The 14,953-nt window shown below is 45.0% G+C and overlaps 1 protein-coding gene across 1 annotated transcript in view; it reads left to right on the top strand.

Annotated features, from left to right (window-relative positions):
• Positions 1-14,953, top strand: part of LOC123761365 (diuretic hormone receptor) — a 246,388-nt gene that overhangs the window by 99,497 nt on the left and 131,938 nt on the right. The window contains exon 3 of the mRNA XM_069328905.1: positions 2,397-3,529. Within this exon, the coding sequence (XP_069185006.1) occupies positions 3,145-3,529 (385 nt within the window). The 5' untranslated portion in view covers positions 2,397-3,144. The remainder of the gene's footprint in view (positions 1-2,396; positions 3,530-14,953) is intronic.

Here is a 14,953-nt window from a genome sequence, read left to right as displayed (position 1 = left end):
TTACCTATCCTTTGAGTGGTGGTGGTGGACCCTCTACCCATCCTGTAGGTGAGGACCCCGTAGACTACTATCTAATGAAGTCGCTGAAACCTGGGTGACAAACTACGTAGATTATATATTCTAAGATATCTGAATTGTCACAAATTATGATGCAACAAATACCTGCTGGGTGTGATACTTGCATGAAAAGACCTGTCCGGTTATACCTTTATTGTATACTGCAGCATGCATTTGTCGCTGATTGCTTTTGTTAATGTATATATATATATATATATATATATATATATATATATATATATATATATATATATATATATATATATATATATATATATATATATATTTATGACAGTGTCAGACCACGGAGGAAAATTGAAACAGGAATTTCCTTAAGTACTTTCGTATATTAATACATCTTCAGAAGTAGTGGAATTAATATACTTTTCGTATATTAATACATCTTCCACTCCTTCTGAAGATGTATTATTATACGAAAGGTACTTAGGGAAATTCCTGTTTCAATTTTCCTCCGTGGTCTGACACTGTCCAGTTTTAATCACGTGTTTATTTTTCGTGATTTACACACAAAATATATATATATGTTGTTGAATATGACTGAAAGAGTAAGATTAATGATTCTAACACGAATCTTCTCAATATTTCTTGTTTTTCTTCAGTCTCGAGGGAAGTTGAAAATTTAACTCTCCAAAGTTCATTTTCACAATTTATTACAGACCATATAGATTTATTACAGACCATATAGATTTATTACAGACCATAATAAATTGTGAAAATGAATGATACCTTCACTGAACACTCGTTTTCTATCTGCGGTTTTCCACATTTGTACATTTATCTCTTTCAGAGGACTGACTTATCTATATTAAACGCTGAAAATAGCGATGAAGTGCTAGATAGAGGAACTTGACGCTAATTTTAAATAAATAGCTACATACGTTTCGTGCAGAAATATATGTAGACGCTCACATTACTAACCACTTGGGCCGGACGGTAGAGTCTCGCTTCATGCTGGTCGGCGTTCAATCCCCGACCGTCCAAGTGGTTGGGCACCATTCCTTCCCCCCCCCCCCCGTACCATCACATATCCTTATCCAGATCCCTTTCAAGTGCTATATAGTCGTAATGGCTTTTTGCTTTTCCCCCCTGATAATTCCCTCTTCCCTTGCGTTTCTGGCTCTCTTGTACACTTACGTATTCATATTTTCTGGTCACTGTTTCAATCAATCCTCGAACCTTGGGAAATTTCTGGGCACAAGCGTGGCAGGTGTGCAAGGAGCTGTCTGGGGGATTTCACCTGGTCAACAATGGCTACCTGGGGATTTCCTGAGAATTTCACCTGGTCAGAAATGGCTACCTGGGGATTAGTTGGCCAAGATGCAACCCGCCACCTGGATGACTACAACTCATGACCAGGATTTATCAAGCATTTACTCTACTATTTACCAAACTTGTAAACATTTCTCTAATCATAACGGGTTTGTTTACATTTAAGCAAACACCTTATAAGCTCCGAAGTGGCAAGAGGTTATATATAACAATAACATCCTTGGGTTGTAACGATTCTAAGCTTGTAAACTGTTCAAACAAACGAACAAACAAACACGAAGCCGCCAAGGAATAAGGGAACAAGTACAGGTCTTGTAAGGGGTTGCGTTAATGCTTGAGGAAGCGTGGTCCAGGTACTTGAAGATTGAATGGTGGTGTTCCGTGTTCCGGGGCGGCTTGTGTGTGTGACTGAAGGAGCACAAAGGTGTCCTGGGGGGATGAGGAGCTGGTTTGGAGGAGCAGGTGTGGGTAGCAGGTATGGGGAGCAGATATGGGGGAGCAGGTATGGGAAGCAGATATGGGGAGCAGGTATGGGAAGCAGGTATGGGGAGCAGATATAGGGAGCAGGTATGGGGAGCAGGTATGGGGAGGAAGTATGGGGAGGAGGTATGGGGAGCAGGTATGGGAAGCAGATATGCGGAGCAGGTATGGGGAGCAGGTATGGGAAGCAGATATGGGGAGCAGGTGTAGGAAGAAGGTTTAGGAAGCAGGTATAGGGAGAAGGTATGGGGAGCAGGTATGGGAAGCAGGTATAGGAAGCAGGTATGGGGGAGCAGGTATGGGAAGCAGGTATAGAGGAGCAGATATCTAGCTCCAGAACACCGTCACTGGTCAGCCAGCTTCCTCTATCTGCCACTCCGTAACAAATACAACTATTTTACCCAACCCAAAAACGTACAAACCCCAAACTACTAAAGTAACCCCCTCGGGGCCGGTGAACGGAAAACGGAAACATTATGTTCCTTTCATTACCAATAATGCGTCCCATTTTCTACCATAAATCTTTCAGGACTAACTCTGATATCTAACTCCTTCTGTTCCTCTTGCAGCCATGATGAGGGTCGCTGGAATGGACTGTAGAGTGAGTGACGCGTCACCAACCCACCTACGCCCACTGGGGACACACGCCCACCTACGCCCACTGCAGGTTCAACATCAGCTTGGTCCTACGAGCCACTCTCGTCAGCCAATCAGGCCGTGATTGGCACTGATCTTGGTGTACAGAGCCACAAACTCTCCCGGCACTGGGCGATAAAGTACATTTCGTGTACTCACGTCTTGAGTGTGTTTTGATATCTGTGGGAAAAGTGTTCCCACGACGTCTATACTGTGAGTGCGTTGTGTATACTGTGAGTGCGTTGTGTGTATGCTGTGAGTGCGTTCGGTGTTAAGCTAGAAGCAACGTTAAGTGCATAAGACTTGGAACTGTGCCTGACTCAAGCAGAGTCCGTAAGTGTGTACAGTCAAGAGCCACTGCTCAAGTCCGTTTCAGCACTCAAGGGATCATTCTCTATAGTGTATAAGTACATCAATAAAAACATTCCTTCACAGAATTATAAACGCTTAACCAGCGTTTAATTGCTTGGATTTTTTTGTTTTTTATATTGTGGAAAACTAAATCCTTCAATGGCATTAGTGTAACGATTCTTCGTTTAGTGAACGAATATGCTGTAAGTGTGTCAGTTGCACTTGTAAAAAGAGATGAGTGCATCGTCTCTTTGAGTGCAAGTGTCTTCCCGCGATGGACAGCACTCTCTGAAACACTTTAAGACATACAGAAGACATTCAACCTGAACCATGCCACCTTCTCTGCCAGTACCCACTGAGGAACCCCAGTACCTCGCTCCGGACACACTCGACCCGATGAACCCGCTGGACCTCGAACCCGAGGACCCGGACCTGATGGATCTGGATCCAGACTCACCCGTGATGACGGAACTCCGGAACACCCTCTGGAACAAGTTCATGGAGCAATCGACGGTGCTCAACTCTACCGACGAGGATCACAAGGTGCTTAAATGCTTCCAGGAATACGTCCATTCCATAGCGGAGCCCTCTGGGTACCCTGGTTCATGCCCGGTCAAGTTCGACGGCGTCTCCTGTTGGCCAGAGACGGCTCCGGGGGCGCTCAGGGTCATCCCTTGCTTCAATGTGTACAACGGCGTCTACTACGACCCTTCAGGTAAGTTCATTCCTTTGCCCTGTACCTTAACTCTTGTGATTATAGATTAAGGGAAAGTATTCTATATTTTCTATATACAGCTCCACCCCTTAGTAAAGTCTAGGAGGGGTGGGGGTTTATTAGGGGAAAGCGCCAAGCCATTACAACCACTTCTTGGAAGGGGTCAGGATAAGGATTTGGGATGGGACGGAGGGAAAGGAATGGTGCTCAGCTCAGTTGATTAAGGCAGCGTCTGGGAATCCTTTCGGACGTAGGTTCGAGCCCCCGTCACGGCCCTTGTGGATTTGTTCATTTGATGCATCACGCTATTGTGATTTCTTTGTGTAATGGTGCCCAATTACTTGGACGGTCGGGGATTGAACGCCGACCTGCATGAGAACTCTTGTTTCACTGTATTTAGTTAATACTGTATTTGTAATCTGTATTTGTATTTAATCTGTAATCTGTAATGCAATCTGTATTTGTTAGTTTTGTTAGTCTTGTTATTGTACGTTTAATTTCATTACATTATTCAAGTATTTATCTTGGTTTGTTTATCATTTTCTTGTGTTTATGTTTCAATCATATTTATCTGATTTTCTTGTGTCAGTAATGATTATTATTATCTACACCGGTCATTGTGGTGAACCATTCGCAGTGTCACTGATTTCCCGTGTTCGATACCCCGATGATCCTGGCGAGTGGAATATACTTTGTATGCTCACATACGTGAATACATGTATACTCTACGGCTGGGACACAGAGGTATACCTCATTAAACTCAATATAACCTCCACTTTGGCAACAAACCCACTACTCTAATTCACCCACTACTCTAATACGCACACTACTCTAACCCACCCACTACTCTAACCTACCCACTACTCTAACACACCCACTACTCTAACCCACACACTACTCTAACCCACCCACTACTCTAACCCACACACTACTCTAACCCACCCACTACTCTAACCCACACACTACTCTAACCCACCCACTACTCTAACCCACCCACTACTCTAACCCACCCACTACTCTAACCCACACACTACTCTAACCCACCCACTACTCTAACCCACCCACTACTCTAACCCACCCACTACTCTAACCCACCCACTACTCTAACCCACACACTACTCTAACCCACACACTACTCTAACCCACACACTACTCTAACCCACCCACTACTCTAACCCACCCACTACTCTAACCCACCCACTACTCTAACCCACCCACTACTCTAACCCACCCACTACTCTAACCCACACACTACTCTAACCCACCCACTACTCTAACACACCCACTACTCTAACACACCCACTACTCTAACCCAAAATACTTACCAAGGGAATTAATTCAGACAAAGAAATAGTTGGATTTTTTTCACTTTCCTTTTCTGGAAGTAAAATATGAAACGGAAGAGTTCCTTTTCAAACTTTAAATTTAATTAAGACAATAAAAAGGTTACTGAGTGTGTAAGAGGGATGATGCTGGAGGCTGAGGACAGGAGATGATGATGCTGACGAGGATAGGGGGTAGAGGTAAGGTAATTATGAGGAGAAAGCGCAAAGCCAGTGTGACTACACAGGTTTTGAGAGGGATATGAGGACAAGGAGCTGGGATATGAGGACGAGGAGCTGGGATATGAGGACAAGGAGCTGGGATATGAGGACATGGAGCTGGGATATGAGGACAAGGAGCTGGGATATGAGGACAAGGAGCTGGGATATGAGGACAAGGAGCTGGGATATGAGGACAAGGAGCTGAGATATGAGAACAAGGAGCTGAGATATGAGGACAAGGAGCTGGGATATGAGAACAAGGAGCTGAGATATGAGAACAAGGAGCTGAGATATGAGGACAAGGAGCTGAGATATGAGAACAAGGAGCTGAGATATGAGGACAAGGAGCTGAGATATGAGAACAAGGAGCTGAGATATGAGGAGAGAGTTAAAAGAAGAGAACAGAGATTGAGGATAAGTCTTAATCTTTCTCCTTTCTTCCACTCGCTTCTTGCCCATTACTTCTTCACTCTCTCCCTTTATCTGACATCTCTCTCTCTCTCTCTCTCTCTCCTTCCCTCCCATCACTCAAACCCTTCCACCACCCCCACCCTATATCTCCCCCCCCCCTTAACATCGTAAGTTGTAAATCATATGTCGTTGATTTACAACAACGTACAAAAATGCAACTGTTTTGCCTTACCAGAAACGTACAAACCCAAGCAACCCGCTTAACCCTACATCGATGCATAACAAGTATCAACATTACCACGCATTAATTTTCACTAAGAGTCGTATTTGTTAAATAAATTGGTAGATTACGTTAAAAAAATGCGACGTATTAGGAGAGAGAACTGGATTAGGTTCGTTCATCATGGGTTGACTTTTGTTAGGTGAAAGTTTTAATGTGTGTGTGAAAAGGACAGAACGTTTGTTTAAAACGTTCACAACGTTCTCAGTGATGATAGCATACCGCCTATTCTGGTGGAAGGGGAGGGAGCTAGCAGAGGAAATGCCAAGCCATTGCGACTATATAGCATCTGGGAAGGGGTCGGGTCAGGATAAGGATGTGGGATGGGACGGGGGGGGTGTAAGGAATGGTGTCCAACCACTTGTGGACGGTCGGAGATTGAACGCCGACCTGCATGAAGCGAGACCGTCGCTCTACCGTCCAGCCCAAGTGGTTGGGCTTACGCTGGTATAAGTCTTTATTAAAGACATTATCGTCCCATACTCCCTGTATGTGATGCTAATCTTAAACTCCCTGAAATGTTGTGTTAAAAAGTTCCTGTTTGTTACTTCTACCACCATTTTAGGGAGTGGACAGCACGCTGGACTTGTGATCCTGTGGTCCTGGGTTCGATCCCGGGCGCTGGCGAGAAACAATGGGTAGAGTTTCTTTCACCCTATGCCCCTGTTACCTAGCAGTAAAATAGGTACCTGGGTGTTAGTCAGCTGTCACGGGCTGCTTCCTGGGGGTGGAGGCCTGGTCGAGGACCGGGCCGCGGGGACACTAAAGCCCCGAAATCATCTCAAGATAACCATCACTCACCGTTGCGCTTCTTACACCGTGAATTCAATGTTTCCCTGTCAGTTACTCCAGAATTGAAGTCTCCCATTACTAGTTATTTTTATTAATACATTTAGGTAAATCTGGATTTGTGCAGCTGCCCTGGACGATATGAAGGAGAGTACAGAGTCAAAAACTAGCTACGTGATGCTAAAAGTCCCCATCTCGCAGGATCTATCTTGAGGTTATCTTGACATGATTTCGGGGCTTCTTAGTGTCCCCGCGGCCCGATCCTCGACCAGGCCTCCACCCCCAGGAAGCAGCCCGTGACAGCTGACTAACACCCAGGTACCTATTTTACTGCTAGGTAACAGGAGCATAGGGTGAAAGAAACTCTGCCCATAGTTTCTCGCCGGCGCCTGGGATCGAACCCACGACCAAAGGATCACAAGTCCAGCGTGCTGTCCGCTCGGCCAACCGGCTCCCTGTTAGTCCCCTGTTAGGATGGTTAGTCATACAGGGCCGTATGTTCAGTAGTCTGCACTGGCAAACTCTGGGTGCATTATGAGGATATCCTCAACAACACGAGCGGTAATAAAGCATTTGCAGAGCTCCAGGTACCTCATGCCAACGGGTCTGAAAGGTCTAATAACTGGGCATTCGGTGATGTAGTGTGGGAGATCATGCCGCAGTTCCTGCTCAGAGAGTTTGCACCTGGAGTGCTCAGGATTGAGAGTTCCGTCACCTGAACCCAACCTGATCCTGGCAACCACCGGTAGCTCAGGAAATCTAAGGAAAATCTAAGTAAAGTTTCAGCCAATCTTGGACGCCAGCCATGCAAACTGCTTACATCCTTGTCTGGACCTTCTGCGGGTCTCTGGAAGGTTCCAGATCACTACCTCAACCGCTTTTCCGCCTTTCACAGAGATATTTCATACTGTACGACCTGCAGAATTAGTTTCCTCCTCGAAACAGTTTTATTAAGTAAAGTCTTGTCTCTTGGCCAACAGCACTCTTGCTACCTCTTATTTCCCGGGAAATATTGCATTAAGTCTTCATTGTTATGTTGTCCTTTGTTTGGGCAGCTCTCAGCCTGGAGGGGGGGGGGGGGAAGACGGGCACCAGGGGGGGGGGAAGACGGGCACCAGGGGGGGGGGGGAAGACGGGCTCCAGGGGGGGGGGGAAGACGGGCACCAGGGGGGGGAAGACGGGCACCAGGGGGGGGGGAAGACGGGCACCAGGGGGGGGGGGAAGATGGGCACCAGGGGGGGGGAAGACGGGCACCAGGGGGGGGGAAGACGGGCACCAGGGGGGGGGGGAAGACGGGCACCAGGGGGGGGGGAAGACGGGCACCAGGGGGGGGGGAAGACGGGCACCAGGGGGGGGGGAGACGGGCACCAGGGGGGGGGAAGACGGGCACCAGGGGGGGGGAAAGACGGGCACCAGGGGGGGGGAAAGACGGGCACCAGGGGGGGGGGGAAGACGGGCACCAGGGGGGGGGGAAGACGGGCACCAGGGGGGGGGGAAGACGGGCACCAGGGGGGGGGGGAAGACGGGCACCAGGGGGGGGGGGAAGACGGGCACCAGGGGGGGGGGAAGACGGGCACCAGGGGGGGGGAAGACGGGCACCAGGGGGGGGGGGAAGACGGGCACCAGGGGGGGGGGGAAGACGGGCACCAGGGGGGGGGGAAGACGGGCACCAGGGGGGGGGAAGACGGGCACCAGGGGGGGGGGGAAGACGGGCACCAGGGGGGGGGAAGACGGGCACCAGGGGGGGGGGAAGACGGGCACCAGGGGGGGGGGGAAGACGGGCACCAGGGGGCGGGGAAGACGGGCACCAGGGGGGGGGGAAGACGGGCACCAGGGGGGGGGGGAAGACGGGCACCAGGGGGGGGAAGACGGGCACCAGGGGGGGGAAGACGGGCACCAGGGGGGGGGGAAGACGGGCACCAGGCGGGGTGGAAGACGGGCACCAGGGGGGGCAGACGGGCAGCAAAAGACGGTCCCTATCTTACTGGTGGCTGACTATAACTCTCTTATCACATATGTTAAATAAACTTTTCATTATCTGAGAATCTTGGACGTGGTGATCATGTCTCTCCTAACTCTTCCTTTTCCATCAACGTGAGGTTCAGTTCCCATAGTCTCTCCTCGTAGCTCATACCCCTCATACCCCAGGTACTAGCCTAGTGGCATACATTTGAACCTTCTCCAATTTAGTCTTGTTCTAGACAAGGTACGCACTCCACGCTGGAGCTGCATACTTCATTTATTGGTCTGACGTATGTGGCATATAAGATCCTAAATGATTCCTTAACCCAGTTTCTAAAGGTAGTTCTTATGTTGGCCAACCTAGCATATGCCGCTGGTGATATCCTGTTGGTGTGGGCTTCAGGGGACAGGTCTGGCGTGATATCAACTCCCAGGTCTATCTTTCTCCTTGATTCTTTAAGGATTTCATCTCCCAAGTACTACTTTGCATCGGGTCTCTTGCTCCCTACACTTATCTTCATTACTTTACACTTGCTTGGGTTAAACTCTAATGGCCGTTTGTCGAACCAGTCCTTAAATTTATCCAGGTTTTCTTGTAGACTCATGCTATCCTCCTCTGTCTTAATCCTTCTCATAATTTTAGCTTCATCAGCAAACACTGAAAGGAATTAGTTTATACCCTCAGTAAGAACATTCACGTGTATCAGAAACAGGATAGGTTCGAATACAGAGCCCTGTGGGACTCCATTTGTGACCACGCCAATCTGAGGTCTCACCCCTCACAGTTACTCGCTGTTTTTTGTTGCTTAGATACTTACTTAACCACTGGAGCATTTAAATTACCTGTTAGGCTTACGGCCCGCTCAGGAATATCCTTGCAAAAAAAAAAATACCTGTTATTCCTGGCTGTTTCTCCAACTTGTTTAGTGCGGGAGAGTTCTTGTAGGGAACCCTCGCAAGCACAACTAGGTGAGTACAACTAGATAAGTACTCTCATCCACTGGACAATCTTCCCTATCAATCCTGCCTGCTTCTTTATCTTACCCACTAGTCTCCTATGGGGGTACTGTGTCAAAGGCTTTCTGGCAGTCCAAAAAACATGCAGTCTACCCACTCTTTCTTTTCAAATTTCTAGTCCGCTGGTGCGTGTGAGACACGCGACAATGTGATCCTAAGATGCCTAAAGGAGAAACGGATATTAGAGCTTGGGGGGAGAGGAAGAAAGGGGGGATAGGGGAAGGAAGAGAATGGGTGGATAGGGGGAGGGATGGGGGGGTTAGGGGGAAGGGGTGCCGCAAGACCTCTGTTGACAGATCACATACTTTTTCCATTATTATGGAATAGAGGTCTCTCTCAAGGACAAAATTTCTACCCGGTCATTAGCGTGTGATTGCGTAAAGGGGGGGGAGGGGGGACGGGTGGAAGGGTGAAGAGGGGATAGGAGGAAAGGGGGAAGGGACGGAAGGGAGGGGGGGTTATATAGACGAGTTAAGACATTTTAAGCCTGCCGGATAGGCTTTGAAGCCACCCCATCCCCGCCCTCTCCACTAATAGTTCGCGTTTTTCACGTCCTCGTAACCAGATGCAACCTATTCACGTTTTCTGTGCTTCGGACTCAATAGGTTAGGTGGGTTGTTTGGGTTCGTGGGTTTCTAGTTAGGCTCAAAAGTTGGAATTTATACGGGAGGGAAGAAAACGGGTTAGGGCCCGAGCGTGGGTGAGCCAGCTGTATACATCAGCACCCACGAGGCTCGATGTATATAATTTATATGACCCGGCTGGTGTGAGGCGTCTCTAAATACGGCTTACACACACACACCTGACCAGAATAGTAATGGGCTGATAATAAGTCACAAAATAAGAATGATAATAAGTCACAAAATACTCCCCACAACACAGTTATTTGTCAATAAAAATGGTTTATCGCTTTATTTTAGGCTAATAAATTTAGTGGAGGTTTTTGTATCATTGACTTGGTGGCTAAAGTGAAAATTTGACATAATTTTCAGCTTATTGTTTTGAAAATACTCAATGGATGAATGTTTTTTTTTTTAATAATTTGTTAAGTCTATGATACATTTTTTTTTTTGTAAACCAATCTAGCCTAAATAAATCCTTAACAGAAACAATATATTAAAAATAATATTTTCATCATTCGGCTATTCCAACTTTTAATGATACATATTGACATTACATTTTTTGTATATATATATATATATATATATATATATATATATATATATATATATATATATATATATAGTCGAGTGGTTTTAAATTTCACAGGATGCCCAAATAGTGAGGACACGCATGAATTTAATGACCCCAGTAGTTGCTCTGTCCACACACGCGCGTGCGCGCCAGTGCCTGTTGCTTCACAGCTTCGGTACAGCTTCGTTGTATTAGTCTTGCGCAACGGCAGCTTGCTGCGCTAAAATTGGAAGCGAAGCGCAGCACTGCATAACCCAAGTCCATTTAGAGCCAGACAGAGACGGAGTGTGATGTAGTTTGATACCGGCGTGGACGATAACATTTACATTCTTTTATGAGGTGATGTAGATTGATTCTGACGTGGACGATGTAACATTTATATTCTCCTCCGTGAAGATGTAGTTTGATACTGACGTGGACGATATAATGTTTACATTCCTCCTCCGCGACGGTGGAGTTTGATACTGACGTGGACGATATAATGTTTACATTCTCCTCCGTGAAGGTGTAGTTAGATACTGACTTGGACGATGTAACATTTATATTCTCCTCCGTGAAGGTGTAGTTTGATACTGACTTGGACGATATAGTGTTTACATTCTCCTCCGCGACGATGTAGTTTGATACTGACGTGGACGATATAGTGTTTACATTCTCCTCCGCGACGATGTAGTTTGATACTGACGTGGACGATATAGTGTTTACATTCTCCTCCGCGACGGTGTAGTTTGATACTGATGTGGACGATATAATATTTTCATTCTCCTAGAAATTCATTATGTTCTAGTTTCATACAAACTCAGACGATAGCCTAGTATTCAGTGTAGTCGCTTGACAATGAACAGGACGATCGCCGGCTCCATCCCCTGCGCTGACGAAAACATTTGGGCAGGTTTCCTTACACCTGATGTCCCTGATCACCTAACAGTACATAGATACCCGGGAGTTAAGCCACTGTCGTTCCCCAAGACCCCAGAGGGACCTGGATGATCCCTAATAGGCTTCCTGCACCCGATGAAGGGGAAAATAATGTACATTCTCTGACTATATTCTGTGATTTGAATACAAATATTGTCAGTGTCAAATGTGTTCACTGTTCTGTGTCTAAAAGAGAAGGAAGTATTGTAGCTTTGGGGGATATCTTTGTCATTATGTAGTGATAAGATACTTAGTGACTTGAACCCCTGACACTTTAAAATAAAGGGACTTTTTAACCCCCCTGACTCTAGCTAGCAAAAAAGGGAATGTCCGTGAGAAGTGAAGAGCCTGTTGGACTTCTATCCTTCCCGCCATTCCCTATCCTTGTGGGATAACTAGACACTAGGGAGCCGAGCGGACAGCACACTGGACTTGTGATCCTGTGGTCCTGGGTTCGATCCCAGGCGCCGGCGAGAAACAATGGGCAGAGTTTCTTTCACCCTATGCTCCTGTTACCTAGCAGTAAAATAGGTACCTGGGTGTTAGTCAGCTGTCACGGGCTGCTTCCTGGGGGGTGGAGGCCTGGTCGAGGACCGGGCCGCAGGGACACTAAAGCCCCGAAATCATCTCAAGATAACCTCAAGATAAGAAGATAACTAATAATAAGCATAATAACAATAATCCTAATAATATATTTAGACACAAAGTACAGACACACATATTTAGGATACAAGAACAATACAGGATTAGTAGGTAAGATATGAACAATGTTCCCACTACAATACAGGATTGCTAGGTAAGATATGAACAATGTTCCCACTATAATACAGGATTAGTAGGTAAGACATGAACAATGTTCCCACTATAATACAGGATTGCTAGGTAAGATATGAACAATGTTCCCACTATAATACAGGATTGCTAGGTAAGATATGAACAATGTTCCCACTATAATACAGGATTGCTAGGTAAGATATGAACAATGTTCCCACTATAATACAGGATTAGTAGGTAAGACATGAACAATGTTCCCACTATAATACAGGATTGCTAGGTAAGATATGAACAATGTTCCCACTATAATACAGGATTGCTAGATAAGACATGAACAATGTTCCCACTATAATACAGGATTGCTAGATAAGACATGAACAATGTTCCCACTATAATACAGGATTGCTAGATAAGACATGAACAATGTTCCCACTATAATACAGGATTGCTAGATAAGACATGAACAATGTTCCCACTATAATACGGGATTGCTAGATAAGACATGAACAATGTTCCCACTATAATACAGGATTGCTAGATAAGACATGTGTCGGAAAATCCGACACCATTTAATAATATACAGACAGATAATAAGTGCTGCTGTATTACCAACAAGTTACCCATAGAAAACGTAACTTGTAGTGGAATTACCGTCTAAAGAAAACGGGATATCATCACCACATACTATTATAATTCACCAGCTATTTTGCTGGGAATTATTCTTAAATACATTAGTCTTTGGACTTTACCATCATAAAACATCTTATATAAATTAACTTAATTATCAATATTAAAGTAGAGTAAATGTGACCCTTCTATCACTTTCTGAAATCTGGACAAAGTAAGCCAGGCGACAGGGAGGAAGGAGGCAGCCATTGTTGTGTCACCTCCGAGACGTGTGGAGCAAATTCGGCTCCTATCATTCTGGACAATGTCGGCCAGTAACGTCAATTGTATGGAGAGTTAAACAGTCATTGTTTATACGAGACCAGAGGCACACGGGAGCAAATACGGCTCCTGTTAATTTTACTTGGACGTAGTGTTATGGAAACCAAAGGTACCATCTCCAACACGATGTCTACAATTCAAGTTAAGTCTATCCGAAACCCGTTTATCATTCATTTATGGCCATTAATGTCAGGATATAGGGTGACCCGGTTAGATCACATGGAAGCCTCAAACTAAAGGTAATTAAGCCAGGTCTTTAATGTTCCATGTACTGTATAGTGTTTTCTCTGATATAGCTTGTCATATATAGGATTCTGGCTTCACAGTTAGCGCCCTTTTGACAGGTCAAGACGAGGAAGAGTTTGTGCACCAGTTACCTGGGTGATATGGAAGCTACCTCAAAGAGGATAATTTGGTGTCTACACCCTAGTTATACCTGGTGGACTAACCTGCTGTACTATAAGATAAGGAACCTCATCAATGTATGTAGCTATTACTGTAGTTTGATTGGCTGCATATATATTAATTTAATAAACCCCCCTAATGTGTAGAGGATCGATTTGTGAGATTAAGAGATTATTGCAGAAATACAGTCCACTTATTATTATACAAATTGCTATCGAAGTATATAAATTAACGTAAATATAAATTCATATAAATTAAATAAATATAAATCTCACAGGTCGGTTCCCACATTATTTGGTCATCTTCGAACCGGATGACGGATTATTTGATCCTTTGAACCCACATTTGGTCATCTTAGTACCGGATGAACCAGTTAACCAGTGGATTCATTAAATATACTAGTGCAGTGTTATTTAAACAAAGCCAGCAGTCAAGACGGCAGCGTAGCCTCGAGGGAGCTCAGGAGCCTCCCTCAGCCTATTTCAGCTTCGTCAGCGGTTTCATGCACACCCACAGATATTTGGTGGCGTGTTATTTCGTGAAATGACAGCGCTAATATTGAATCCAGCCAAATTAGTGACTGTGTCTTCGCGAGATTGTTCACGGATTTCGTGGTGTTACATTTCGCGAGAGATTATCTACGAATTTTGTGGACTTTATTTCGCGAGGTCACTAATAATATTTAATACTTCTAGATAATATTAGAAGTTTCATAGAGGCTAATTAAGAGGCTATTATCAATAATTGTGTATATTATTTCTCCAAAATAGAGAATTATTTAATATATATTGCACTAGTGATCACAGTATAATATTTACTAATTGCCAACCCACAACAGGGTAGGATATGACTAGTTGAACTATTATCGTTCATCCTAGTCCCATTATTACCATAGTCAGTTGTACTATATTGAACAATCTAACACCATTAATGAATGGTCCAGACCCTATTTTGGGTGTAATTTTTATCAACTCGAGTTGAGTTGTATATATAATAATTTACTTATGATCATTACACCTTTGAGTGATTAATTAGTGTCTCTACCATCCTAGGGTGATATAGAAGAGCTAACCTAAAGGTACTTCCAGTGACACTGGTTTATCACTCAAATCATTAGTGTGTATGATTGTATATATATATAATGTGTATTAATTTTAAGTGCTAACCTCTAGTAGAGGTAGG

Source organism: Procambarus clarkii, chromosome 22 (genome assembly GCF_040958095.1).
Source record: "Procambarus clarkii isolate CNS0578487 chromosome 22, FALCON_Pclarkii_2.0, whole genome shotgun sequence".
Taxonomy (NCBI): Eukaryota; Metazoa; Arthropoda; class Malacostraca; order Decapoda; family Cambaridae; genus Procambarus; species Procambarus clarkii.
This window is presented reverse-complemented; position numbering and strand designations above follow the sequence as displayed.